Source organism: Mustela putorius, unplaced genomic scaffold, assembly GCF_011764305.1.
Source record: "Mustela putorius furo isolate JIRA1106 unplaced genomic scaffold, ASM1176430v1.1 tig00003859_pilon_pilon_pilon, whole genome shotgun sequence".
Classification (NCBI taxonomy): Eukaryota; Metazoa; Chordata; class Mammalia; order Carnivora; family Mustelidae; genus Mustela; species Mustela putorius.
The window spans coordinates 5,973,170-6,000,297 of NW_025422011.1; the positions used below are offsets into that span (position 1 = coordinate 5,973,170).

The window sequence follows — 27,128 nt, forward strand, 5'->3', positions numbered from 1 at the left end:
TGTCATTATTTGAATAATAAAATAAAGAGAGTACCTGCCTCATGAAGTTTTTATTCCAGTTAATTGAATTAATACATGAAAATCTCTCAGAACAGGGAAACAGTGCCTGGCAGATATCAAGCACTCAATACACATTGATCATTATTGTTTTTAGATCCATTCAATTAATTTAATTGAGAACATATTCTGTGTCAAACACTGAACAAGGAACTCAGGGTAATAAAAAAGAATAAAACAAGGTCCCATTCCTCATATGGTTTGTAATTTAGTACACAACATACAAACAGATACAGTCATGATTATACTCAATGTGAAACAAATGTTAATAAAAGTGTCTCAAGATGCAAACGTAGTTTGAATAAGGGACGCCTAGGTAGCTCAGTAGGTTAAGACTCTGCCTTCTGTTCAGGTCATAATCTCGATCCTGGGATTAAGTCCCATGTCGGGCTCTCTGCTCAGCGGGGAGCCTGCTTCCCCCTCTTTCTCTGCCTGCCTCTCTGCCTACTTATGATCTCTGTCAAATAAATAAATAAAATCTTTAAAAAAAAAAGTGGTTTGAATAAGAAAACAATTTGTTCTTAAGATTTCATTTGTTCTTAAGATTTCATAACATTTTCAATAAATGGTGTTCGGAAAATTGGACAGCCACGTGCAGAAAAATGAAATTGGACCATTTCCTTACACCACACACGAAAATAGACTCAAAATGGATGAAGGACCTCAATGTGAGAAAGGAATCCATCAAAATCCTTGAGGAGAACACAGGCAGCAACCTCTTCGACCTCAGCCGCAGCAATATCTTCCTAGGAACATCACCAAAGGCAAGGGAAGCAAGGGCAAAAATGAACTATTGGGATTTCATCAAGATCAAAAGCTTTTGCATAGCAAAGGAAGAAGTTAACAAAATCAAAAGACAACTGACAGAATGGGAGAAGATATTTGCAAACGACATATAAGATAAAGGACTAGTGTCCAAAATCTATAAAGAATTTAGCAAACTCAACACCCAAAGAACAAATAATCCAATCAAGAAATGGGCAGAGGACATGAACAGACATTTCTGCAAAGAAGACATCCAGATGGCCAACAGACACATGAAAAAGTGCTCCATATCACTCGGCATCAGGGAAATACAAATCAAAACCACAATGAGATACCACCTCACACCAGTCAGAATGGCTAAAATCAACAAGTCAGGAAATGATAGATGCTGGCGAGGATGCGGAGAAAGGGGAACCCTCCTACACTGTTGGTGGGAATGCAAGCTGGTGCAACCACTCTGGAAAACAGCATGGAGGTTCCTCAAAATGCTGAAAATAGAACTGCCCTATGACCCAGCCATTGCACTACTGGGTATTTACCCTAAAGATACAAACGTAGTGATCCGAAAGGGCATGTGCACCCGAATGTTTATAGCAGCAATGTCCACAATAGCCAAACTATGGAAAGAACCTAGATGTCCATCAACAGATGAATGGATAAAGAAGAGGTGGTATATATACACAATGGAATACTATGCAGCCATCAAAAGAAATGAAATCTTGCCATTTGCGACAACATGGATGGAACTAGAGTGTATCATGCTTAGCGAAATAAGTCAAGCAGAGAAAGACAACTATCATATGATCTCCCTGATATAAGGAAGTAGTGATGCAACATGGGGGCTTAAGTGGGTAGGAGAAGAATGAATGAAACAAGATGGGATTGGGAGGGAGACAAACCATAAGTGACTCTTAATCTCACAAAACAAACTGAGGGTTGGGGCACCTGGGTGGCTCAGTGGGTTAAAGCCTCTGCCTTCGGCTCAGGTCATGATCGATTCCAGAGTCCTGGGATCGAGCCCCATATCGGGCTCTCTGCTCAGCAGAGAGCCTGCTTCCTCCTCTCTCTCTGCCTGAGTCTCTGCCTACTTGTGATCTCTGTCTGTCAAATAAATAAATAAACAAAATCTTAAAAAAAAAAAAAACTGAGGGTTGCTGGGAGGAGGGGGATTGGGAGATGGGGGTGGGGTTATGGACATTGGGGAGGGTATGTGCTTTGGTGAGTGCTGTGAAGTGTGTAAATCTGGCGATACACAGACCTGTACCCCTGGGGATAAAAATATATGTTTATAAAAAATAAAAAAATTTAAAAAAAAAGACTTCATAACAGTTTCATAACAGAATAGAAGTTTAATTGGTGATAGGTAGGCATGGGGAAGAAAGGCTTTGAGTTAACACTGAATGAAAAGCAGATGCGTGAAAGCTGCACAGTATGTCTTGGCAACGGGAGGTGTGGTTGTATTGCTGGTGGAGGTGGAATGGTGAACGAATGGTCACGCTAAGCTGAGAGCTGTAGGCAAGGGCTAGATAAAAACAGGCTTCATGTCCTACTAAAGTGTCCCCATTATCCTTGGAATGAGAAGAACCACGAAAGGGATTTAAATGGAGAGGGAAAAAAATGATCAAATTTGTACATTAACACCTCGTTCTGGCTACATTGTGTTCCCACTTAGGTGAGGAAAAGAAAGAAGACTTATTAGGAGGATGTTGTTCTGATTCATAATAAAAATGAAAAGGGCAGAAGAGAACAGAGAAGAAAAATGTGAGAATTATGGCCTTAGTTTATTTGACTAATTCAGTGGTATTCACGCTGTCTAGATGTCACCTCCCTATGGGAAAAAATAAACCCATAGGGCACATGAAGTGATGAATGAGCCTCCTTTTAGACATGAATTCTTTGAAAGACTGTTGTAAGTTGGGGATAAATATTGGTGCTTGTATCATCCCACATTTTATACTGAAAGACTCAGATATTAGTATATTTTCCCTGCTAATGAGAAGATAAAGTTATGCAGGTTAGGATCCTTATGTGCAAAGTTTAATGACTGCAAAAAAAAAAAAAAATGTTTCCTAAGTGATCAATGCATACTAGAGAGTGACAATATCACGATTTCTTAAATACACATTGTTAACTGAATACACAATAAGTGGCAGCTTGAATGGAGTGGCTGCAATTCCTTTTAGCCTAGTATAAAATGACAAAAACTTATTCATACTTCTTTATCTCTACATCTGTAGCTCTAACACACTATTTTATGTTCTATAGTGAAGGTCAGTTTTACTGTACGCTGTCCCTCCATGTTCCAGATATAAAACCAGTTGAATCAAAGAAATTTAGGGATCTCTAAAGAGTCTTAGACTGTTGCTATTCTATCTCCTTCCTGCTAAAGAGGAGGAACTTTTGACTCCGAGAGCTTTGGTGATTGGCCTAAGGCTCCTGAGAAGGAGAAAAGCAGAAAAGAATCAAAGACTCCTTATCCAGTAGAGGGTTTTTTGTTTTGTTTTGTTTTTTCTTTTTCTTTTTTGGTCCGCAACACCAGGCTCTAATTATTTATTTATCGTAGTCTCTTACAGCTAGTTAATTTCTGATAGTTTATTTATTAGCACATAAAATGAAATGGAAGGCACAGAGAAAAATCGCACAAAGAAACTCCTCTTATGATCTCTGAACACAGAAGCACATTGCAGGAGTTAGAAAGCCAGACCCGCAGCTTGGCCATGGGGAGCACATTGTAAAAACAGGATCCGTGCAAGTCTCCATTTCACTTTCTTTTCCTTTCACCTATGTGTTCTAAAACTTCAGTTTTTCACACGTGAAGATGCGATGTGTAATAGTAGACTTTTTCATTCGTTGGCGTGTACACTCATAACAGTTCATGTTTTGCGTAAAGTACAAACCACCTGCAGTGAATTACAACCACTAATATTATGCCCTGGTTCAAGAATTGAAGGGGTATGTCTTGATATTTCCTGTCCATTCACTAGTGCTTTGCTCTACAACAAGCCAGGTTAAAATAAGAGTGACCAATATCTTACAGAATGTTGATGTGTTCTATCTTGAGAACTATGAAACTTGGAAGCGAAAGTAAATGCTGAGAAAGATTAGGTTGTAGACCAGGTTATTAACTCTAAAAAGGAAGCAGTAGGGGAAGGCCAGGATATAGCTATTGGATTTCGGAGCGAAAGTCTGCTCAGACAAAACAAAATGATAACCAGAGACTGGGTGGCAAACTACTAGCAATGGGTGTCTGTATCTTTCATAGACTTTTAAGGATAGAAGAGTAATTGGGGGTAATTTCCTAGACCACACAGTTGATTAGGAAAATGAGGCTCCCTGCAGCCTTAGTTGGAAAGAGTGTGTGATTTCACAGAGCTATTGGCCATGAGCCAGGCAATGGGGAGTGATGATGCTCAGTTCTTGTATTTGGTGACTATAATTATGGTCCAACCTACCTATCTATAGATGGAAAGCAAACAAATAGAAATACATAAATGCTACTTGCTTTTCTACAATTTGAAGTCATTCAGTGGCAGAACTTGGCTTAGGAAACAGGTAATATAGTCATCCCAATAGAAGCAGGATGGATCTCCCACCCAAAAGTGAGTTCAGATGTTGAGAACAATGATACCGCACATACACCAAGAGGGTATGAAGAGATTTGTTATTGACATACTGAGGCTTCATGGTGAGAGTAGAGAAGGCTCCCAGCCAAATCCAAACAAATACAGCTTGGGCAAAAAAAAAGGAAGGCTCTCTCTGGCTTTGGATTTGATTGTGGTTAGGTGGTGGGACTGGGGTAAGTCTTCCCATATATGTGGGTCAGAGCTTCATGTTTTGGGGGATTATTGTAACAAATTAACAACAAGCATGTGGTATAAACACAATAAAATTTTTCTCTTACATTTCTGGAGGCTAGAAATGAGGTAAGTTCATTGTGGAGGCTCTGAGAGAAAAATCGCCATGCCTCCCTCCTACCTTCTGTGGTTTCTAGTAATCCTCACACATATAATACTAATAATTAGTAATCAATATAACCATCTGTAATAAAAGGAGAAATAAAATAATTTTAAAAAAGATGTTTTATTAACGTTGGGGTACAGATGACCCTTCTTTTCACTACATCTGTATCTTTGGGGTAAATACCCAGTAGTGCAATTGCAGGGTCATAGGGAAGCTCTATTTTTAATTTCTTGAGGAATCTCCACACTGATCTCCAAAGTGGCTACACCAACTTGCATTCCCACATGCAACAGTGTAAGAGGGTTCCCCTTTCTCCACATCCTCTCCAACACATGTTGTTTCCTCTCTTGCTAATTTTGGCCATTCTAACTGGTGTCAGGTGGTATCTCAATGTGGTTTTAATTTGAATCTCCCTGATGGCTAGTGATGATGAACATTTTTTCATGTGTCTGATAGCCATTACACTATGGAGTATTGTGCCTCTATCAGAAAGGACGAATACCCAACTTTCGTAGCAACATGGATGGGACTGGAAGAGATTATGCTGAGAGAAATAAGTCAAGCAGAGAGTCAATTATCATATGGTTTCACTTATTTGTGGAGCATAAAAAATAACATGGAGGACATGGGGAGATGGAGAGGAGAAGGGAGTTGAGGGAAATTGGAAGGGGAGGTGAACCATGAGAGACTATGGACTCTGAAATACAACCTGAGGGTCTTGAAGGGGCAGGGGGAGGGAGGTTGGAGGAACAAGGTGGTGGGTATTATGGAGGGCACGTATTGCATGGAGCACTGGGTGTGGTGCAAAAACAATGAATACTGTTACACTGAAAAGAAATTTAAAAAAAAAAGTTGTTTTATATACATATATATATATATATATATATAAAATCACATATTACATGTGATAATATACATAATATTACATTATATGTAGATAGATAGATAGATAGATAGACTCTTCCAATCTAGAAAACACAATAAAGCAGTCAGTTGCTTCCACCTAGATGTACAGTTACTGAGGATGAGATATCTATAAATGCAAGTTGATTGTATTGGTGATTTAAAAAAAAAAAATCCTGAGTGGAGTAGCTCAGAATGTAAATTTTTGTAATGATGACCAATTATTGGTAAAGGTCTGAATAAAACAGAATAGTCCTCCCTTGTTTTATTTGAAAGTTTCAGTCCTCATAATGTCCATGCATATTTAAAGCTTGCAAAGTATTTTAATTTATATGTAAAACAGAATTAGATTCCAGGTTTAGATAATTACATACAGACTTTTCTCCACCTATTTGAGATCAGGTGGGACATTTATGTATCAAACACTCATTGTGACAACCATTAAATGCTCCAACAAATATCCAAAATGCCTTTGAGACCCATTAGAATAGATTATTTCAAATTTCCAGATTTAAAGATAATGTATTTCCTTCAGTATAATAAGTGGTTACTTGAAATTTTTAATATATTTTTTTAAAAACTGCATTAAAGCCAATTTTAAAAGGTTCTATTAGTCATAGAAATTGATATACCCTTACCTTTCTTCTTAGTGGGTTTATTTAATGCTGTGAAAATACTTCACTCCACCCAAATGGAAAGCTAACATCTGCTGGTATTTGTTTTAACCAAATGAAGGGTAGGGTCATCCAGTAAATACTGAAATGAACAAGATTGTGATGTTCCACATAGATTGGGACAGAGAAATGGAAGCAAATTTCTGACCTATTATTATTTGGGAAGCTAGTGAACAGAAGCAATATATAGTAAATATACCAGCTTTATTTGTAAAAAGATTAGAAATGGATTTCTCTGTCTAGGAACTGGACCACAAGCTTAATATGAACACATATTAACTGATCCACTGAAAAGAGTTTATGCACATATATATAATTAGGTATTAAATATACAAAGTATAAATTGATTGGTCAGTGTTAAAGAAGTATAGTGTCTAGAACCAGAAAGCTCTCTGCAGTGATCAGATACTATCAACTATTATTGATATCAGTATCAACTTATTCCAGATTCTGAATTTTAACAAAATAGATTGGGACATGCTCAGAAAAAGCAGTAAGGTACAAACCCCCCCCCGAAAGTGTGTGTGTGTGTGTGTGTGTACATCCATATGGATTTTTTTTTTAACTATGCAGACCACCGGTCCTAAAAAATATAATAATAATCATGTTTCATATTCTTATAGTTACCTTCTTTTCTTTGACTATGTACATAATGAAATTTATTTTTAAGTGTATATTTCAATTAATGTTCTTTTTCAAAATTATGATAAAAACATGCTATGAAGGCTAACTTCTTAACAAACTTTAAGTGTCTAGTATAGTATTGTTAACACATTGTTGTACGGCGATGTCTAGAGCTTTGTTATATTGCATGATGAAAACTCTATATTCTTTGAACGACTCCCACTTCCCTACTCTCCTCAGTCCATGGCAACCATCATTGTGCTTTCTGCTTTTATGACTTTGACTACTTTAGACTCCCCTAATAAGTGGAATCATGAAATTTGTCCTCCTGTGACTAGCTTATTTCACTTAGCTTAATGTTCTCAAGGTTGATCTGTTGTAGCCTATGACAGAATTTCCTTCTTTTTAAAGATAAAATAATATTCTACTACATGTATGTACCACATTTTCCTTATTCACGTGTCTGCCAGTGGACATTTAGGTTGTTTTTACCTCTTGGCTGGCGTGAACTATGCTGCAATGGGCATGGAAGTGCAATGATCTCTTTATTTTGGATAAATACTCAGAAATGGGATTGCTGAATCATTTGGCAGCAGGTCCACTTAAGCTTTTGAGGAGCCTCTCTACTGTTTTCCATCGCAGCTGTACCATTTTACATTCTCACCAACATGACACAAAGATTCCAATTTTCTACATCCTTGTCCTTTATTTTCATATTTTAAAGACCGTGAAATATGAAAATCTTATATGAAAATATTATATGAAAATCTATCTATTGATCATCTATCAATCTATATCTCCAGTTTTCTCAACATCATTTGTTGAAGACTTTGTCAAAGAACCATTTACTGTAGTATACTTGGCTCTATTTCTGGGCTCTCTCTTCTGTTCCATTGTTCCATGTGTCTGTCATTTTCAAGCCGTTATTGTACTGTTTTGATTCCTGTAGCTTAGTAATATATTTTGAAGTCAGAAGTTGTGACCTCTCTATCTTTGGTCTCTTCCTCAAATTTGTTTTGACTATTCAGGGTCCTTGTCATTCCATATGAATTTTAGAATTTTTTTCTCTCTTTCAGTTAAAAAAAAAATGCCATTCAAATTTTGATAATGATTGCACTGACTCTGTAGATTGCTTTGGGTAGTATGGACATTTTGACAATACTGAGTTTTCAGATTCTCAACATGTATGTCTTTTCATTTAGTTGTATCTTCTTTAATTTCTTTCAATGGTGTTTTATGTTTTTTCTGAGTATAAATCTTGTGCTTCTTTGCTTAAGGGAAATTATCAATCCCAGAAAGCAGAAGGTGACAAAAGAAAATGATTACTTTTTTGGAATATATCATATTGAAAACTTCCTGGATAACAAAGTTGTAGATAATATTCTATTTTTGAGAATTATTTTTGTTGAATATTTTGGTGATTTCTTTAATATTTAAATTTAAATTTCAGGTGGAGTCTTTATGCCTGGGTAAATGCTTCTTTCTCTTGCTTCCTATCTGTATGTGTTTGTAATTGAGCTGTAACATACAAACATGATAGGTAGATCACACTTAGTGATGACCAAAGTCAATAGCTAATGATTCAAAGAACTTTAAGCCCAGAGTTTTATGTAAAACTGCTGGCACCTTCAGCAAATAAGCCCAGACATCTTACATTTTGAATAATTCCACCAAATCTTTAGAATGGTTATGTGATTTTCTTGTTTTTTGTTTGTTTGTTTCTTTTGTATTTTGTGTTTTCTTTTGTGTTCAGTGTGTTTTCTTATAGTAGCTTCCCTCCACTCTCTCCACTTGAACCTCTAGTTTACTCTGAGCTGTCTTAGCTTGGGAATCTGGTAATCACTTGACTGAAATGTGTGTCTAATTTACAAATAAATTGACTTTTAGTGAGGGCTTGAAGGCCTCTTCTGTGTTATAAAGTGAATAAACTGAGCCAACCCTCTTTGTGCCTTACAGGAGCTTTTTCTAAATTTTTTTTTTTTGCCATATTCTAGAGAATTGGGGTTGCCCCAAATCTCTGTACACAATCCATATCCGCTCACAAGCCTACACTGACATTTAGCCACCGTATGCTCTGTACACGAGCTTTGCTTTTTCCATAAACTCTGTTAAGTTCTGTATTGGATTTTCTATATTAGCATTCCAAGTTTGTGTCTGCACACCTTACATGTAGTGTTGCTGGGAATTAAACTCACTTGAATATTAGGACAGGAGCCAAAGCAGTCATAAGATATGACTGAAGCACAAGTCCTGGCAGTAAGTGGTTCTTTCTTGCCTGCTTTGGCAGGTGCTCACAAGCCCACTTCAACTCACACATCAATCTTGAAATATAATTCCTTTGGTAATTATCAATAGTCGTTGCTGGTGTAATTTTTGGAGGGAGAAGGATGCCTCGGTGTCTTGATGGCACCATAACGGCATATGTGGTGTTCAGATGACTGCATCTGCATAGCTAGTAATTGTCCTTGGACTCATTTCCTTTCCCTTTTATTTCTTGCCTTGTGCCTGTGTTCCATTCCCTTTCATCAGAGTGGCTTTGGTGTCTCAGGTACAAGATTCCTCAATGATAAAGAGATACTCTTATAGTCTTTTGTCATTGTTCTTTTAATAACTCACTGTATCTTCATCCTCTGTACACGTATCTTTTCCTTGGAAGTAAAAGCACAAAGGGATGGCCCAAAAAGGCATATTTAGGAATATCAAGGGTCCATAACTATAATAACATCAAGAATCAGAACAGACATATGGTAAAACGAGTACAACTAGCTTCAAACTCTTTACTTCAGGGCATCTTCTAAGATCCAACACTGTATCCGTTCTTTTGCATTCTTTTACTTGGAATAAAGTATATTTGTGTATAAGATCCAGTCTCACCATGTGGATATATGTTGCCAACAAAGACCTTTGATGACATCGTTTTCTCTTTCCTTCTTCTCCTATTCTCACCATTCCCTTAATTCTTATCTTTCTTTTTCCATCTCTTTTCATTTTTGTTTTCTTCTTTTTTCCTCTCACCACGGTCTCATCTTTTTCTCTGTTTTATGATAATTTAGGACTCCTTTCTTTTCCTCCGCTTCCCTCCCCTCCCATTTCCTCTCCTCTCCTCCCCTCTCCTTTCCTTCCTTTTATACTGTCATGGTTACCATCAGTGCATTTGTCATTTGACTAAAAATATCAGCTGTTTGGGAGACTAGCACTCATTTTCACTTCCATTCTTTTCTCATGAACACAATTTGTACACGTGGTTTTTCACCTGTGTCAAAGCTACACGGAATACACATCTCCAACTGGGATTTCAAATGAGTTTATCAAGAAAGAATCTACAATATTTGTACCTGTTAAAATATTTTGTGACACCCGCAGGATACAAGAATAAAGCTCTGTTAAAAGTTCCTGAAAGTTATTTCACTTAGTAGATATTCTTATCTTTCTTGAGGTAAGAGAGAGACATGTCAGCTGTACAATTTTATATTCCAATCTAGCATTGGCCCCAGTCTAATAAAATAGAATTTTTATTATTAAAATAAGATATTCTCATATATGTATTCTTTGACCAGAAGAGAAAGGTCAAATAGATTAAAATAGAATGTTAGCAAGTAATTCACAATACATTTATCAGAAAATATTTGAATGCCTTCTGTAATTTAGGGCCTTGATGGATAAGACACAGATCCACCCAAGCAAGGAAATCTTTGTGATATGTGAAATGACAAAATGATGATGATGATAATATTAATGATGATGGTAATGGTGATAAAATGAAAATAAAACCATTTAGGCAAAATAACTAGATGTGCCAGTTGAGTGATTTCTGAACCTGGCTGATCATCAGAAATCACCTAGTCAAATATATATAGTTATATAAATGCATGTATTTATGTTATATACTTTTCTCCTAAATATATGTGTGTATGTATATGTATATATATGTGTGTGTGTGGATATGTGTGTGTGTGCGTGCGTGCGTGTGTGTGTGTGTGTGTGTATAATTTTCCTTCCAGTAATGATTCATGGGCCCTATTATAGATATATTAAATCAGAACCTTTGGAGTTTTAGGCATAGGAATTTTAGACATGGAATTATATTTTCAAAGAAATATCCACAGGGTAATTCTGATGACCAAACAGGCTGGAGACTTCCTGACTGGGGGAAAATGAACTCTGGGCCTTTAGAAGAAGGAAAAAATGGTATTAGGTTCACATGGCCATGAAGGAGGAAATATCTGGCCAGTGAAGGATTGATAGCACTTGGATAAGCAGGAAGTATTAAGAAGGGAATTCTTGGCAGGATAAATGAAAAGAGTAAATGTGTTAAGGTGAAAAGTAAAAGGCATCAGGGAGTAGTGAAGAGACAACACTGACAAAAATTAATGGTACTTGGTGAGAAGCAGAAGATAAAGCAGGGACATTACATAGAGACTTAGTTGTGGGGAAGACTGTGAAGCCAGGGTGGTAGGGTTGGGGAATGTGCACATACAGCTGCTGGAGAGGTTGGAAAGGAACTGGTATTGGAATCATAGTACAGTTAATAGTAGTACAAGTCTTGGGTCATAGTAGTCAAAAATCTAATTCACATTTCTATATAAGATAGTAGTTAGCTTTAATCTTGAAACTTCATCCCCCTCCAAAAAAATTTTGATACTTCCATGATCTTTGTAAACAATTTCCTACATGATGGTGAGTTATAAATAAATTTTTGGTTATTTGCTCTGGAGATTATAATAGAATCAAATATGAAAGTGCTATGCACTGAATGTACCAAGAGAAGTTGTCTTATTTGCTCTATGCAAATTTTTTATTTATGTGAAAGATGTAGATTACCACTATTCTAATAGAGACTCTTCAGTCCAGTATGGCTCTGGGGAATGCAAGGAGATACATTATCTCCAATTTGGGAAGTTTGAAGTGCCTGGAATATTGTTAGTGAAGACATTTCTCCATAAGTCCTTTTAGGCTTATTAACACAGTGTTCTGCAGAAGAAGTGGGACTGTAGTCCTGGGGGGATCATAAGCACTTAGTGTGGAGCCTGAGATGCTATGGAAAGGTAGTCCTACTACACAGATAACTACTTGTCAAAAGGTCAGCAGTGCAGTGTCCCGCTGAGAAACAGTAATGAAGTGGTTTTGAGTATGGGCTTGGAGTGAAGCTAGTCCGGTATTGAGATCAAGGTGTACTGTGTGTTGTCCTATATGACCTTGAGCAAGTGACTCCATCTCTATAAACCTCAGTAAACTCTTACGTTAAAGAGAGCAAAAATAATATCTATGCAGAGAGGTACTATGAGAGTCAAACAAGATAACTCTTATAAATGGTTTAGCATAGTGCCTGGGACATTGTCAGTAGCCAAGAAAAATTATCAGTGTTGGTACCCATTGAGTGGCTGCAAAATCCCCAAACTAACCTCAAATCCTCCAGTAATCCTGAACCTTCAGATATCTTCCAGGTTCATTCAACTCTAACTCACAAACTAGATGCAGATACAGGGCTTTAATTATTGAGTTTCAATATTCATCGTTGTACTGTGTGAGAGGACGCTGGCTCCATTTTCCACTTGTCTCCAAGACTATGCCCTAGGAAATCCCAGGAGTTGAAATTCCCTGGCCTCTTCTCTGTTGGACACGTACTCTCACCAAACATTGCTGCCTTTGGGCCCAGAGTGTTTGCCATAGACCACACAAGGCAAAAATTCTTCTCTTCTTTGTATTTCTGCCCTAAATCCCCAAGAGCTCCTCTATCTTGATAGATTCATCTTGTTCTAATAAACATCTCAAGTATCATTTGTATCTACATCCCCCCATTCATTTATTCATTCTTCCAACAGCTATTGACTGGGTACCAATATAGGCCAGCTTCAGTCTGGGCACTAAAGATAAAGCTTTGTAAAAGACAGACATGGTGCCTGTCCTTACCCAGCATTTGTGTTAATGGAGGAAGAAGACAATGAATACAATGCCGAGTAAATAGTGTCAAGTCATTCCAGAGAGGCAAAATCATGGTCAACAAAGTGGGACAGCATACTTTGATGAAGAGTAACAAGGTAGAAGTAAAGAAATTAGGTACTCAGGAAGGTGTCTCGGAGGGAATATTTGAGCTGAAAGTTGAAGGGCCATCTAAGTGACAAAGGATAAGTATTTCAGGCAAAGGTCCTAAGCACTAAAGCTTCAAGAAACTGAAAGCAAGCAACCAACCAACCAACCAAACGAAAGTACTGGCATTAAATAACAGTAAGGGTGAAGGGGTGCCTGGGAGTCTCAGTCAGTTGAGCATCTGCCTTTGGCTCAGGTCATGATCTCAGGGTCCTGGGATCGAGCAGGGTATTGGGCTCCCTGCTCACCATGAATCCTGCTTCTCCCTCTTCCTCTCTCTCCCTCTACACTTCCCCCTGCCTCTGCTCATACTCTCATTCTCTCTTTCTCAAATAAATAAAATCTTAAAAAAAAAAAAGAAAGAAAAAGAAAGGAAAACAGTAAAGGAGGAATATCAGTAAATGGACAGAGTAATAAGTGTGGGCAACAGCCCATTCATGTACTGAGTAGGAGTTTAAATTTTATTCTAAAATCTGGAGTAGATGCAATGCTAAGCAAATGTCATCATTTCCCTTGAACTTTCTCCACAGCTTGGTCCTACTTTGCTTTCTGACGGTGAGTGTACCTCCAATGTCTTCATTTTAAACGCAGTCCCCTTTTAGCATCCCAAACAAGTCTGGAGCAAAGTAGATTGTAAGAGATTGTTTCTGAGGTCAGTTCATGGTATCCTTGGTGCCAGAACAAACTAGGAATTTAGTAATTGCCCCTGAAGTCAAAATAAAGGTATAAGAGAAGTTGTGCATGTAATACAGATAAAACTTACATACAATTAAAAAATAAAAGAATCTAGTTTATGTTAACAAAGAAGTATATCAGTATATAATAAAGGCCGGATCTTAGAGTGTGATATTAATCAGGGCAAGTTTCCGAAGACACAGTCGAAAGACCTGGAGCATTTGGAGTCACTGTGAAGATAGCACAGAACATTGCAGATTGGCCTTTATTAATAACACAGCTTGTTTTGACCTTTCCTTTCTCACCTGGTATTTGACAGCCAGCATGTTTGAGTGCTTACTAGGCAGCGTTCTAAGTGCTTTGCCATTGTCTGGGAAACAGACTGGTTTGTGACAGGTCTATACCCAAAGTGCAATGATTTTTTTTTTTTCCCCAAAGTGTCAGTTGATAAAATAAAAATACTTTCCTTAAAAATGTAGTATCCGGCGGAGAAAGACAACTATCATATGATCTCCCTGATATGAGGAAGTGGTGATGCAACATGGGGGCTTAAGTGGGTACGAGAAGAATAAATGAAAGAAGATGGGATTGGGAGGGAGACAAACCATAAGTGACTCTTAATCTCACAAAACAAACTGAGGGTTGTTGGGGGGAGGGGGTTTGGGAGAAGGGGGTGGTATTATGGACATTGGGGAGGGTATGTGTTTTGGTGAGTGCTGTGAAGTGTGTAAACCTGGTGATTCACAGACCTGTACCCCTGGGGATAAAAATATATGTTTATAAAAAATAAAAAATTATATTAAAATTTCAAAAAAAAAATGTAGTATCCCCAGTATTTTTCTTCAGAGACCAAAATCACCTTTAAGTTTTGTCTCATTTGGTTTAAACCTTCATGTGATTAAGTAGAAGGAAGCTGGGTAAGCAGAGGTGCTTTTGAAATCTTTTTATTTCTTTCCCAGCTCATGGGAGGAGAGTAAAAGTCATGTATTTCTTAGTTTCAGCAAGAGATATCCACTCAACATCACTCAAAATCACCAGACTTTCAAATGTCTTGTGTGGCCTGTTTTCTCTAAGGAATAGTTCTACTACTTCAGAGGGGGATTTTGAAAAAGAACCTATGAGTGACAAATGATAATGGATTGCAGTCTGAACCATGCATCCAAGCAAATAAAACTGGCTTTCAAACTTGAATTGATCAAACCTCACAGCAGTCATCTGGACTCCATGCTTGCTTCTAGCTTGATGGTAATAAAGCCCTTTCAGGGACAAAAATATTATGCAAACTATGGGCCAATTTTATTCCTGTTATTGGGAACTCCTTGACTGAAATCCCTTTTCATTACTGCATTGTTCTGGGACCCACAGCTAAGTCACTGTGTACAAGTGCAGCCAGTGGAAGAGGCAAATGATTGAAATCGCCTGACCCAACTTCCCTGAAGATTTCTTTACTAATTTGCCTTCCTCCCCCCCAACCCCTGCCCCAGTAGGAGCCTTTGTTCTTCCACATTCCTTTAGCAAATAGACTTAAATACTTTAACCTGTGGCGGTGGATTTCTTCCTTCTGGTTGGATGTTCCTCGAAACACTTCTGCTACATACATGACTATAGTTTGTAGAGATTTAAAATCTGTGGCTTAAAAAAATGGGTGGCAAAATTGGACGGATTAATGGCAGGGCATTGAAGATTATGGAATTATCAAGTACCCGTTTGATACAACTGCCAGGAAAAGGGTCTTAAGTACTTTGGAATGGGAATAGAAAGATCAAACAAGGGATTTAGGGTCCAGTCGGATCTGGGTGGGAATCCTACTCCTGAAAATTGTGCGATCTTGGATAAGTCAATTCACCTGTCTCCAGCTTAGTCTCTTGACAGTGCAGATAATTGAACATAGTCAGTGGCTTGAAATAGGTAAAGTGCCAAGAAGAAGAAAGACCTATTGCCAAGTGCTAACTGCTCTGTTAATATCCTTAGTTCTGTCATCGAGCTTGTCCAAATGTAGGCAGAATGGAAATGAGCATGATTCCAGAGCTAATGTCTGTCTTATAAATATACATAGCAGTATGAATTTTAGTCTACAAATTCAGAAAAACAATATCACATTTCTGGTCATATTATAATTATTCTATTTCTATTTTTCAGGGCTATCACATGTCTACTTGTTAGGAGTGAGAACTATCAGATTTGTATACTTTTAAACAAATGATCTAATTTTGAATCTCCATCTTACAAGAATGGTAGGTTAGGTTGAACTCGCACATTCTTGGAAGATACTCCCGGGTTCTTGTTCTGGGTTCTGGGGCTTTACGCCACGCCAAATATTGTCCTCCTTCCCTTAGCTGTTGCTGTTTAACCACAGTCTTGCTTTTTTCCTATATCCATAACCCTTTCAGCTTTGGTGACAGATGTTCTGGGTTTCACTGGGAGCGCAGGACATTTTTGTGAGGATGAAGATCTCCTGTTTGGGGTTGTATATACCCTACGACCATTCTGCTAGCTCTTAGTTTTGCTATAAAGGAAATGAGATTCAGGCCCTACCCCACAGATAGATTCTCCTTCCCTCATCTTCGTCCAGACTCCTCTGCTATTACCAAGAAATGCTCTTTCCTTCCCTTCTACCTCCTTTCGAAGCTCCCAGTATCCCTCGAAAATCTTGGATTTGGGGGAGGTGGAGTGGGTGGGGGGGGTAGGCAGAAAGACATTCATTTCTGTCTCCTGTTGCTATGAACCTCCTGCGAGGCAATGAAATACAGAGGCAGCTGTTTGAATTGAGAGGGGGAGGTAAAGTCAGAGGGAAAACACCCTGATATCATAATATTTAAAAAGGAGTTTGCCGCCTTTATTATTGAAGTATCGATTGCATAGTTCATACGCCAGTGAGTGTTTCTGTGGTTAAAGAAGGAGAAAGAGTTGGAAGAAGAAGAAAAGGAAAAGAAAGTGGAGGAGGAACAAGAGGAGAGAAAAGAGAGACACACTGGGGTCCAAGGATGTCGGTTCAAGTAAGAACACCGACACCATTCAGAATACTAGACTAGTTGATAGGCTTTAAGTTCCCTGCCATGCTGTACTTCTTAAGGCAGACTCTGGAAAGTACTGGAAAATCTCTGTTGAATTATTCAACACTTATAACGTTTTCATATTACATCAAGTCAGTTTCTCCACCATCTGGGTCAGTCGCTACTACTGGAATGCTTAGTTACCACCATATATTGATGGATTTCTAAAATAACACTTAGTGTTTTTGAATTTGCAACATTTTATTATTGGTTTGGCTTAATAAACACATGTCCCTCTCCTTCCTGTACACTATAAATAAAGTTCTGTGTAGCCTAGAATTTAATTCATCACTGTTCTCATAAGGGAAAATTGAAAATAAATTATGCATGGCTAATTAAGAGAAGTGAATACATTCTGATAAATCCATATGATAAAAAACTAAGCAACCATTAAAATTCACTGTGTAAAGGAATAGCTAAAATAAACTTTTATCTGTTATAACCCTTTTTTGTTATATTTATATATATTGTATATGTTTGGGCATATTCAAATGAAATATTTTCTGGACAGCTCAGTTATAAAGGATTTTCTTTCTTTCTGCTTATTTTTGATTTTGTAAGGGGCCCTATAAAATATGAACTGATGTTTAAAAAAATGAGGAAAACATTACATGCTATTGTGAAAATTGCCCAATACGTATAGAGAGGACTGGAGTTACCAGAAGCCATCCCAGCTCAGAGATGTTAGTCACAGTTGGGACAAGCTGAGTTCCTGTTTCAGTTTTGTTCTTGTTCAATAATGAGTGCACGATTTTGGCCAAGATAATTAACCTCTTTTTATTCTAAAAACCCGGGATAAAACAAAACAAAACAAACAAACAAAAAACAGGAGGGATACTACTTTCTACCTTGCATTTGAAGAATTGAATAAGGTGAAATATCAAATTTTTGTATATAACCCACCACCCACTAGGTCACTGATAAATATTGGTTTTCTGCTCTTCCTGGCTGTTCATGAGGGAGACCATACAGAACAGTAAAAATAGCAGAAGATCCCTAGTCAGGGAAACCTGGAATCAAATGAAAGCTTTGCAAATGTTTGATATACCTTAGCGCAAAGTCTCCAGTACCTCTGAGCTCCTGTTTCCTCATCTATAAAATGAGGGAGGCCTGGGGTTTATATAAGATGATGTATGTAACGAACCCAGAATCATACAGGACTGAACACAGAGCAAAGGGTCGATATCTCTCCCAGCCGCTAAAGAACTAACATTGAATGAACAATCGTAGAGTCCACTACAGAGACTGTGGGGATAAAGGGGCTCGTGGGTGTGGGAGGGTCCAGGAGAGATGGAGAGACTTTGTTGGAAAACAAAGCAGGCCAAGAATTGTGATGTTGAAAGTGACCTAGATAGTGTTGGAGCTTCCTAAGCTTCAGCAATGAACCTGTTCCACCTCATTACTCATTCCATGTACTTGCGAAGAATATGATCTACATATTTCAAAATAGATTTTTCACCTATAATTATCTATTCTTTGATTTATTTTAGTCACATTTAAATTCTGGTTAAGTTTTAAATAACTCCAAGGAATATTATAAGATTTTCATTTCAATTAAAAGGAGGCATAGGGCTTTTTAAAAAAATATGAAAAAAGAAGAGTTTTCAATCTTCATAGGCAGGGGGAAGAAATTTTAGAAGGTGGAATACATCCCAAAGTAAATTTTCAACCCATATTCAGGAATTATCGACCCAGGAAAGTCTTTATCTTCATCAGGTCTCTCGCTTAGGGGTAGAACAGGTAATGTTTCATCCAGAGCTACACAGTAACTGAATGCAAAAACTGAAAATTAGGCTGTCAGCATAAATTTCATGACATCATTGCACATGTCTATTTCTGTGTTTTCCTATTTCTCCCTTATCAGAGATATGTGAAATGCACATATATAGATACATATATGTGTGTATATGTGTATGTATAATTGATACTCATGTATCCTATATATACAAATTGTGTATGTGTGTGCATGGGTATAGAGAGTGTGCAAGGAACAGACAGGGAGGAAAAGAGAAACTTCTCTGAGAGATCGTTAGCCCCTATCCTAAATTAGCATAATGCTTGATAATGCTCTCTAAAATGGTTTAAGCCAATGTAGCTTTTAAGAATGTACATTTTATGCCCAGTCATATAATTATTCCCACGTTGAGCCCCTCTAAAACAATCTCTTCCTTTGTTTGACATATTTGCATAGAGTCCCTCTCTGTGGTTTCTCTCTGTTTCAGTCCTGGAAGCCCAGACTGTGAATAATAAAGTAGCTGAGGCTGTGCCTGGCTTGCAGAATTGCCAGTTGAGAAATTGTAATTTGTATTGATTAGTAAATTTACCCTCTTCAAAGGCGTATCAGAAAGCCCCACTGGAGTTAGAGTTTCTGCTGTATTAGTTCAAGGGCACTCTTGAGAGAAAGAATGTGTTTTCAGTAAGATTAAGTCCTCCCTCTCAAAGAAGAGGAAGAATATCCTACAGTGTTGCTTAAAATAGTCAGCACTCTCTCAACCAAAGACAAGATACGCCAGGCAGAGCTGGCTCACTTTTTTTTTTTTTTTTTTTTTTTTTTTTTTAGGTACCAGAGCTGCAGTTTGCCTTTCTCTGGATCGCAACCTTGGAAGCAGTCCCCAAGTCCCAGGCTGGGAAACAGGAGAGTGGCCTGACCCCCTGGGAGGGTAGAGATGGCCTGACTGGAAGTTTCAAGAGGTGGGTATTGGTGCCCCTTCTGCTGTTTACTTAGAGCGATAAATGCACTGAACATTGGCAGGTTGTTGTTTTTTTTAAATTTTTATTTATTTATTTGACAGTCAGAGATCACAAGTAGGCAGAGAGGCAGGCAGAGAGAGAAGGGGAAGCAGGCTCCCCGCTGAGCAGAGAGCTGGACATGGGGCTTGATCCCAGGACCCTGAGATCATGACCTGAGCTGAAGGCAGAGGCTTAACCCACTGAGCCACCCAGGCCCCCTGGCAGGTTTTCCATATGTAAAAAGACAGGGATTTCTAGCACAGTATGGGAGGAGCACAGAATGGTCTAGGTACCTTTTCCCCCTGCAGGCTTTGCCCACATGATTTGCTTTGCTTGGAACATTGGGTGATTCCCTAGGAGTGGTCTCCAAACCAGCACCATTGACAGCACTTGATCCAGTGGGAATGTGTTCATTATGCAGATTCTCAAGTGCACCCCTTGAGAAGCTCTAGGAAGGGGGCTCAGGAAATCTGTTTCTGCCATTCCTCTAGCTGATTCGGATGCCTCTGAGATCTACTGCCTTGTGTTGCTCCGATTTATGCCTTGCTACAGAAAAGTTTCTCTGCCCTCTGCCACTAGATCAGGCTCCCCTGTCATGGACTGTGTCGCCACTTACCATTTACAGTTAAGTGTGTCAGTATTTAATTGCTCTGCAAGGCCAGGTGTGTGTCTGTTTTGGCTCATCATTGTACAATCATCCAGCAAAACCCGCCACACAATAGGCACGTAATAACCATTTGTCATTTTGACAAAGCTAATAACCTTCAGACACTGCTTAAACTTGCTGAGACTTAATTTACTTCTCTTTCAAATGGGTGCAATAAAACATACCTTGGAAAATGGTATGTTTCCTATACCATTTTCTATACCAAATAAGTAAACTAAGAGATTATAAGTTCAGATCTCAGTCAACAAACTCCGTGTCTTTAAGTGTGTTTGTGTGTGTGTGTATAAATTTTATATGCATAAAATATATACATATGTATTTAAAATGTTACTTAGTTTCTCACTGGAAACAGTTTTGCAACTGGGTGTCTTATTTAATCCTAGATTCCCTTGTGTTTCCTTCCCAGCCCTGGGGTGAACCTCAACTCCTATATTTTACAAAGTACCATAGTGATATAGGGTAAGTGTAGGGAGATATTTAATCCTCCAATTTTAGGATATAGAAAGACCTGCTGCGATGCTCCTATTCTCAACCCATTCTTATACCCCTTCAAAATCCAACTCTTTCTGCTATTTCCATGATTTATTTAGTTGGGGACTATTTTAATTGTCATCACTTTAGGGGGATGTTCTACTGGCTTCTAGTGAGTACAGGTCAGTGATGCTACAGTGGACAAGTCTGCCAAACATCCTACAGTGGACAAGTCTGCCAGCGCCATGAAGAGTTAACAGGTTCAAAATTTCAATAGTACCATGCCTCCCTAGAGGTACCCTGCACCACATGAGGCTATGTATCAAGTCATGTGAAATGTGGCACAAAGGAGGTGTTTGATAAATGAGTTTTTACTTTAAATCTTTGGTTCTTCCATCCCTGTTACCTTTGCAGCCTTGACCAACTGGAGGGACTTCAGCAGTTCTGTTCTGTCTCTAGCTTTAGCATGGAGGACCAGTGCTAGCCTCCAGCCACGCCCTAGTGAGCATGTTTTCTTGCCACACATCTGAGTTGTTCTTCCTGTCTTAAGAGCTTTACATTTTATTCTCTCCTTTGTCCTGATGGCATATTAATGTATTAGGCATCATTGAGTCCCTCTGGACTAGAGAAAAAGTGAAATTGAAGTTTGGCCTTGACTTCCATGTATTCACAATTACATGAGAGAAATATACTCCAAAGATACAGTGTGGTGGGTTTGGCTCAAGAACTAAGTACAACATGCTGAGGAAGCAGGAGAGAGGACCATGAATGCCAAGAGAACATCCACAGGGTTAGGACACAGCTGGCCTGAGCCACCAGGATGGAGAGAAAGAGAGGACACTGAGTTGCAGCGAGTAGGAATTTTCAATGAGAAAAATTTGGGTTGGGATACGTCAGGCAAGGATATGAAGCAGCCAAGACCCAGAGTGATAAAGATGATTAGAGGTAGACAGGCAAGGCACAAAATGTGTGCATCTCAGTGCAACATAAAATCCAGAGCCTCGTGTTCAAAATGCAGGAAATGGATACTATGAAATGTATTGAAATGTAAGACTCGTGGGATGTTGGGTGGCTCAGTCAGTTAAGCATCTGCCTTTGGCTCAGATCATAATCCCAGGGTCCTGGGATTGGTCCCACATCAGGCTCCTTGCTCAGCAGGAAGCCTGCTTCTCCCTCTGCCTGCTTCTTCCCCTGCTTTGGTTGTGCTCTCTCTCTCCCTGACAAATAAATGAATAAAATCTTAAAATAATAATAATAATAATAATAAAATGTAAAATTCTTTCCTTTCTACTACAGTCTCTCCCTTGAACATTTTTGGTGATTTTGCTGTTGTTTATTATTACAGCAGCTGTGCTATATAGTCAAACAAGTAGAACTAAAGAGTTAGTAAGAAGAATGAGGTGGTTTAGAATGTGTGGAATTGCACGGGTGTGAAGAAGAAAGTCAAAGGTTGGACATTTCAAAGTATCTGCCATTTGATAACCTCAGGTGGGAGTTTATAGGGAAAAACTGAGTGGAGGAGAAAAAGTGAAACTGAATAAGGGAGTGGAGAAAGTACCAGGAGAAGAAAGTTCAGCTCGCCAAACGGTATTTTGAAAAAAATGCTGTGGATTGGATTAAGTCTGCCAGTGACTAAAGTAGGCAGCCAATTTATTTTTTCCTTATAACATTAAATATTTTTAAGTGTAGAGAGTCACTGTTTAGTACTATCTGCTGATTACAAAACATGTATCACTTGATAAATCTGGTATTATAATTCTGCAGTTGTAAAATCAATTAAAAATTAGTTTGAACATGGAACAGAATTCTAAAACCTTATGTAAAAGTATTATTATTTTTCATATTCCCTGTCATTATCTAAGGATCTGCAGGAATATTTTTACACTGTAGAAACACTAGTATACACACTTCTCTCTTTTTTTCCCCAAATTAACATTATCTACAAATAGTTCCTGTCTCAAAGCATAGTCTTAATCTACATCATGTTTTATGGTTATATAATTACCCATAGAATACATGGATCCCGATTTTTTAAGCCTTTCCCCAATGGGATAACCAGGTTTGTTTTCTCAACCTTCCTCACTAGATATGTATATATCCACATATAAAATTTCAGGAAACTTTAATTTTTCACACATATAACTTTATCCTTCTTTTTGATATTTAAGCCCTCTTTTGCAGGATATTTTATTGGGAGGCGGCAAAGCAACTTACTATTCTTCTTATATAAAAATAAAACCGAACTTGCGTAAATTATTATTCACAGGATAAAAACATAACAAAACAAACAAATAAGAGAACAAACTCTAACCCAGCTAAGAACAAAGGCTAGGTTTAAATTACAGAGAGAACCCTGCCAGCTGATGACTAGTCTTTGACAACAATTGTATTAAGGAAAATCACCAATATCATCAGAAACATTTCTAAGAAAATAGTATGGTCCAAGGCCCTGAAGGTGTTTTCATTGTCTATTTTATAAAAGAAAGCTCCAGTTTTATAGAAATGAATTACTATAGAATTTGCATTGAATTATAGTTTTAACTGGAACTTCTATACCTGAATGCATGGCCATTTGATGGAACAATTGTCAGTTAGTGTAATTAGCCAGCTTAAGTTTAGTAAAGGACGTGGCCATGCCTCAAAGAAGACTGTTTCAGAGAGAAAGCAGAATGCATTCAAAGGAATGAAAACAAAAAGACCAGGCTTGATGCATGAAGGAGGTAAACAGTTTAGAAAAATATCAATATTACTTGTTTGCACAATTATTCGCTGGAACACTATCTTGGAGTACAAGGTCGTATTTAAGTGGCAATAATACCTCTGAAATAGTTCATTTAACAAAAAGAAGCAGTATTACTGAGTCCAAGGTAGCTATCAAAACTTGTTTCACTACTTCAGAATGCAGTATTGAGAGGGAAAGCTTTAAAGTGAATGCCCATTTATCCAGTTCAAATGAAAATCCTGTTTTTCCAAGTTGAGATTTTTGAATTGGGCTCTTATCAGTGCCATAAATTTCATCAGTGGCAATTCTTTCTGAAGTACTGAGCTATTCAAGATTTGGACATGGAGGATTCGCCTCTTAATGGTGAATGTACATCTGCATTTCATTGCAAAGATGAAATGTCACCGAGTTATGCTATGCAGAAGGTGGGTGTATTCATTCATTTATTTATTTATTTCTGGTTATGGATATTTACAAAATGAAGAAGATAAAGATTATTGCTGATGCATTTTGGGGATAGGAAATTTCAGATACATTCAAGAAAAGAACATATATATTTCATGCTTGGAGAAGAACTTGCAAAATGCAAGGATTTTATATTGTTTTCTTTATGCTCTATCCCTTTTTTGTGCTTCAAAAAACAATGGAAAAGCAGTAATGTGAAAGTGGTGGTCTTAACACTTAGAATTTTTCCACTTAATAAAAAAATGCTAGAAACTTTTAAGCATGAAGAAGGAGGAAGGGAGAGATTATTCCAAGCTCATATATATGGTTAAGTTTCTACCTAAGTTTTTCATCTGCTGTTCTGAGGTTTGGCCATGATCCTAAGAACACTCAAATAATTATTAAATAGATAACGTTTATTATCCAAACATTTACATAATTATAATTGTATTTCTCCTTAGGAAAAAAGAAAGATCAAGTTGGGTCAGCTTATTAAATCAGACATGCTCTTTCTATTCACCTGTCTGCTGGCAACTCCAAAGCGAGAAAATAGGGTATTTTTCTCCCTAAAAGAGCTGGCCCTTAGCAGAAGTTTATTTTTCTTTTTCGTAGTTTATTGAGATATAACTGACATATAACATTGTGTGAGTTTAAGGTGTACAACAAGTTGATCTGATAACATGTATATTGCAAAATAACTACCAGCATAGTGTTTGATAGCATGGCCATCACATAATTACCATTTCTTATTTCTGATAAGAATATTTAAGATCTGCTGTGTTCACACCTTCCAAGTAGAGCATACTAATACTATAGTATTAACTATAATCACCATGCTGTACATTCAATCCTCAGAACTTAATTGTCTTATAACTAGAAGTTTGTACTTATTTAAAAATTTTTAAATTTTTTATTATTTTATGCTAGGCACCATATAATACGTCATTAGTTTTTTGATGTAGTGTTCCAAGATTCATTGTTTATTTATAACACCTAGTGCTCCATGCAATCTTAACACCCATCACTGGGTTCACCCATACCCTCACTCCTCTCCTGTCTAAAACCCTCAGCCTGTACCCTTTGACCACCATCTCCCCATTTCTCCCACTTCTCAGCCACTGGTAATCACCTTTCTACTCTCTATTCCTATGAGTTTGACTCTTTCATTCTACCTGTTAGTGATAACGTGTAGTATTTGTTTTCTCTGTAAGCAGACTTTTTTTTTTTTTCCCCCTTGCCCATGATAGGAAAGGATATCTCTGCTTGGAACTGAAAGGCTTCTGAGGAAGCTCTGTGTTTCCAATGATATCACTGAGACAATGACATGAACAAATCCACAATCTTGTGCAAAGATGCTGTTCTTGGCCTTACCGTAGTCATAGTGCTTTTACTTATTCATTCTGTAATCTTGATAATAAGATAAAATTTCATTGGGATTGCAGTTATGTTTACTAAGATATTAAAAGCAATAAGTGTTCATTGATTGAAACATGGAATTTTACCTTTTTATGACTATTAATATATATTATATATCATGTTAAAATATAGAGACAGATATTTTGGTATATATATATATGTATGTGTATATGGTGGTATACATATATATACATATGATTTTCTGTAGGTATATATGATTCTCTGCATATATATATATATATATCACAGTATACATATATATGATGGTATATATAGATATGAATCTGTGTGTGTGTGTGTGTGTGTGTGTGTGTGTGTGAATGATTCTCAGTTCTAATAGCTTCTGCCTTAGTCTATTTTATTTGGGGAAAGACATGAACTTTGGTTGACATTGGGTCCTAAGCCACTACCCAGGATCAGAAATCCCACCACATAATCTAGGCCCCTTACCTATGAGCTATATCAGTTAGCTTCTACTGCCTAATAAATTGCCTCAAGCCTACAGGCTTAAAATAATAAATACTTATTTAGCTCACAATTCTGTGAGTCAGTGAATTGCACTGGGATTAATTGAATTATTAGTTTTGTTCACTTGTGCATTTTGGTCAGTTGGTGAGTCAGTATGGAAATGAGGCTGGATATACAAAAATGAATAGAATAAAACATGGGACGTCTACTTAACCCAGCCTTCGGTTACATCAAGAAAGACCTCTTTAAGGAATTGCCAATTAGACTGAATTCTGAAAAAGTAAAAACAAGTTTATAGGGAAAATAAGTGGAAATGGGCTACACAAAATATTTGAGGCAGGGAGAACAGCAGTCGGAAAGAAGAGAAACAAGAAAGAGCATGGTACATCTTAAAAAATTGAAAGTATTATGTTTCCTCAATTTTATAACATCATCAGCGCATCATCCATTCCATGTTAGATATTTTGGGGAGGGTGTTACTCTAGAATCTATGGTAAACACCCCGATTTTCAGAAATTATAAAATGTGAAGCAAAGAGCCATTTATACATCAGAAAATGAAATATTTCAGTAGAGGGGGTTGCTTGGGAATGAAGAATAGTAAGGGGTGAGGATAGAGTCGTCAACAGGGACCCCATCAATACACTTACATCCCAGAGCAATGGGATGATAAGAAGGTAGTGGCTGGCTTCAAGGAGAGGGCTGTGTTCAAATATGAGTCAAAGAAACATTACACACTACTACTCACTATCTATGTAAAGACCTGATTGACCAGGGCAGTCCTGGAGTTGGAGCAAGCGGTTTAACACCCTGTGATAATAATGTTGACTAGAGGTATTGGTTCCCTGGATGAAGGTGGAAGAAGTGACATGGAGGAAAATAGATAGATTAAAGGGCTATTTAGAAAGTAAAATGAAAAGATTTGAAAATTGATTAAACTTGAGAATGCTTTATTATCAATTCTTCAACCATTGTTATCTTACTCGTATTCTCAGTTTTGGGATTTTATCCTAAAGCCAGTATCATTTTATTTCTCAAATCCTTCCACTTTGAAACACACACACACACACATGTTCACACACACTCTAGAGAAGCATGTTTGACCAAAGCAAATCTCTCACTCCCCTTTCCCTTAGTCTTGGGCATAGCTTCAGCTATCTTTCTGCACCTGGTCCTCAACCGGTCTGCCAATCTCAGATGAGTTACTGTGATTGATGTGAACTTCGGGCAGAAGGCAAAAGGAATAGAGGGGTCTTATCTACTACTTTCTTCTGGGGGGGGGCACTCTTTTTGGAGGATCACTCCTTGTTGGCTTGGAGAGTCAACTTGTCCAAATACATAAGACATATAGATAATGGCGGAGAGGAGCGGGAAGATGTCAACTGGAAATAAGCAGCAGACAACATTTCGCAA

At 37.7% G+C, this 27,128-nt stretch overlaps 1 protein-coding gene across 1 annotated transcript in view; it reads left to right on the forward strand.

The window, feature by feature from the left end:
• Window positions 1-27,128, forward strand: part of LOC101677814 — a 1,019,668-nt gene that overhangs the window by 749,535 nt on the left and 243,005 nt on the right. Inside the window, exon 5 of the mRNA XM_045066004.1 lies at window positions 19,359-19,489. Coding sequence (XP_044921939.1) covers window positions 19,359-19,489 — 131 coding nt within the window. The remainder of the gene's footprint in view (window positions 1-19,358; window positions 19,490-27,128) is intronic.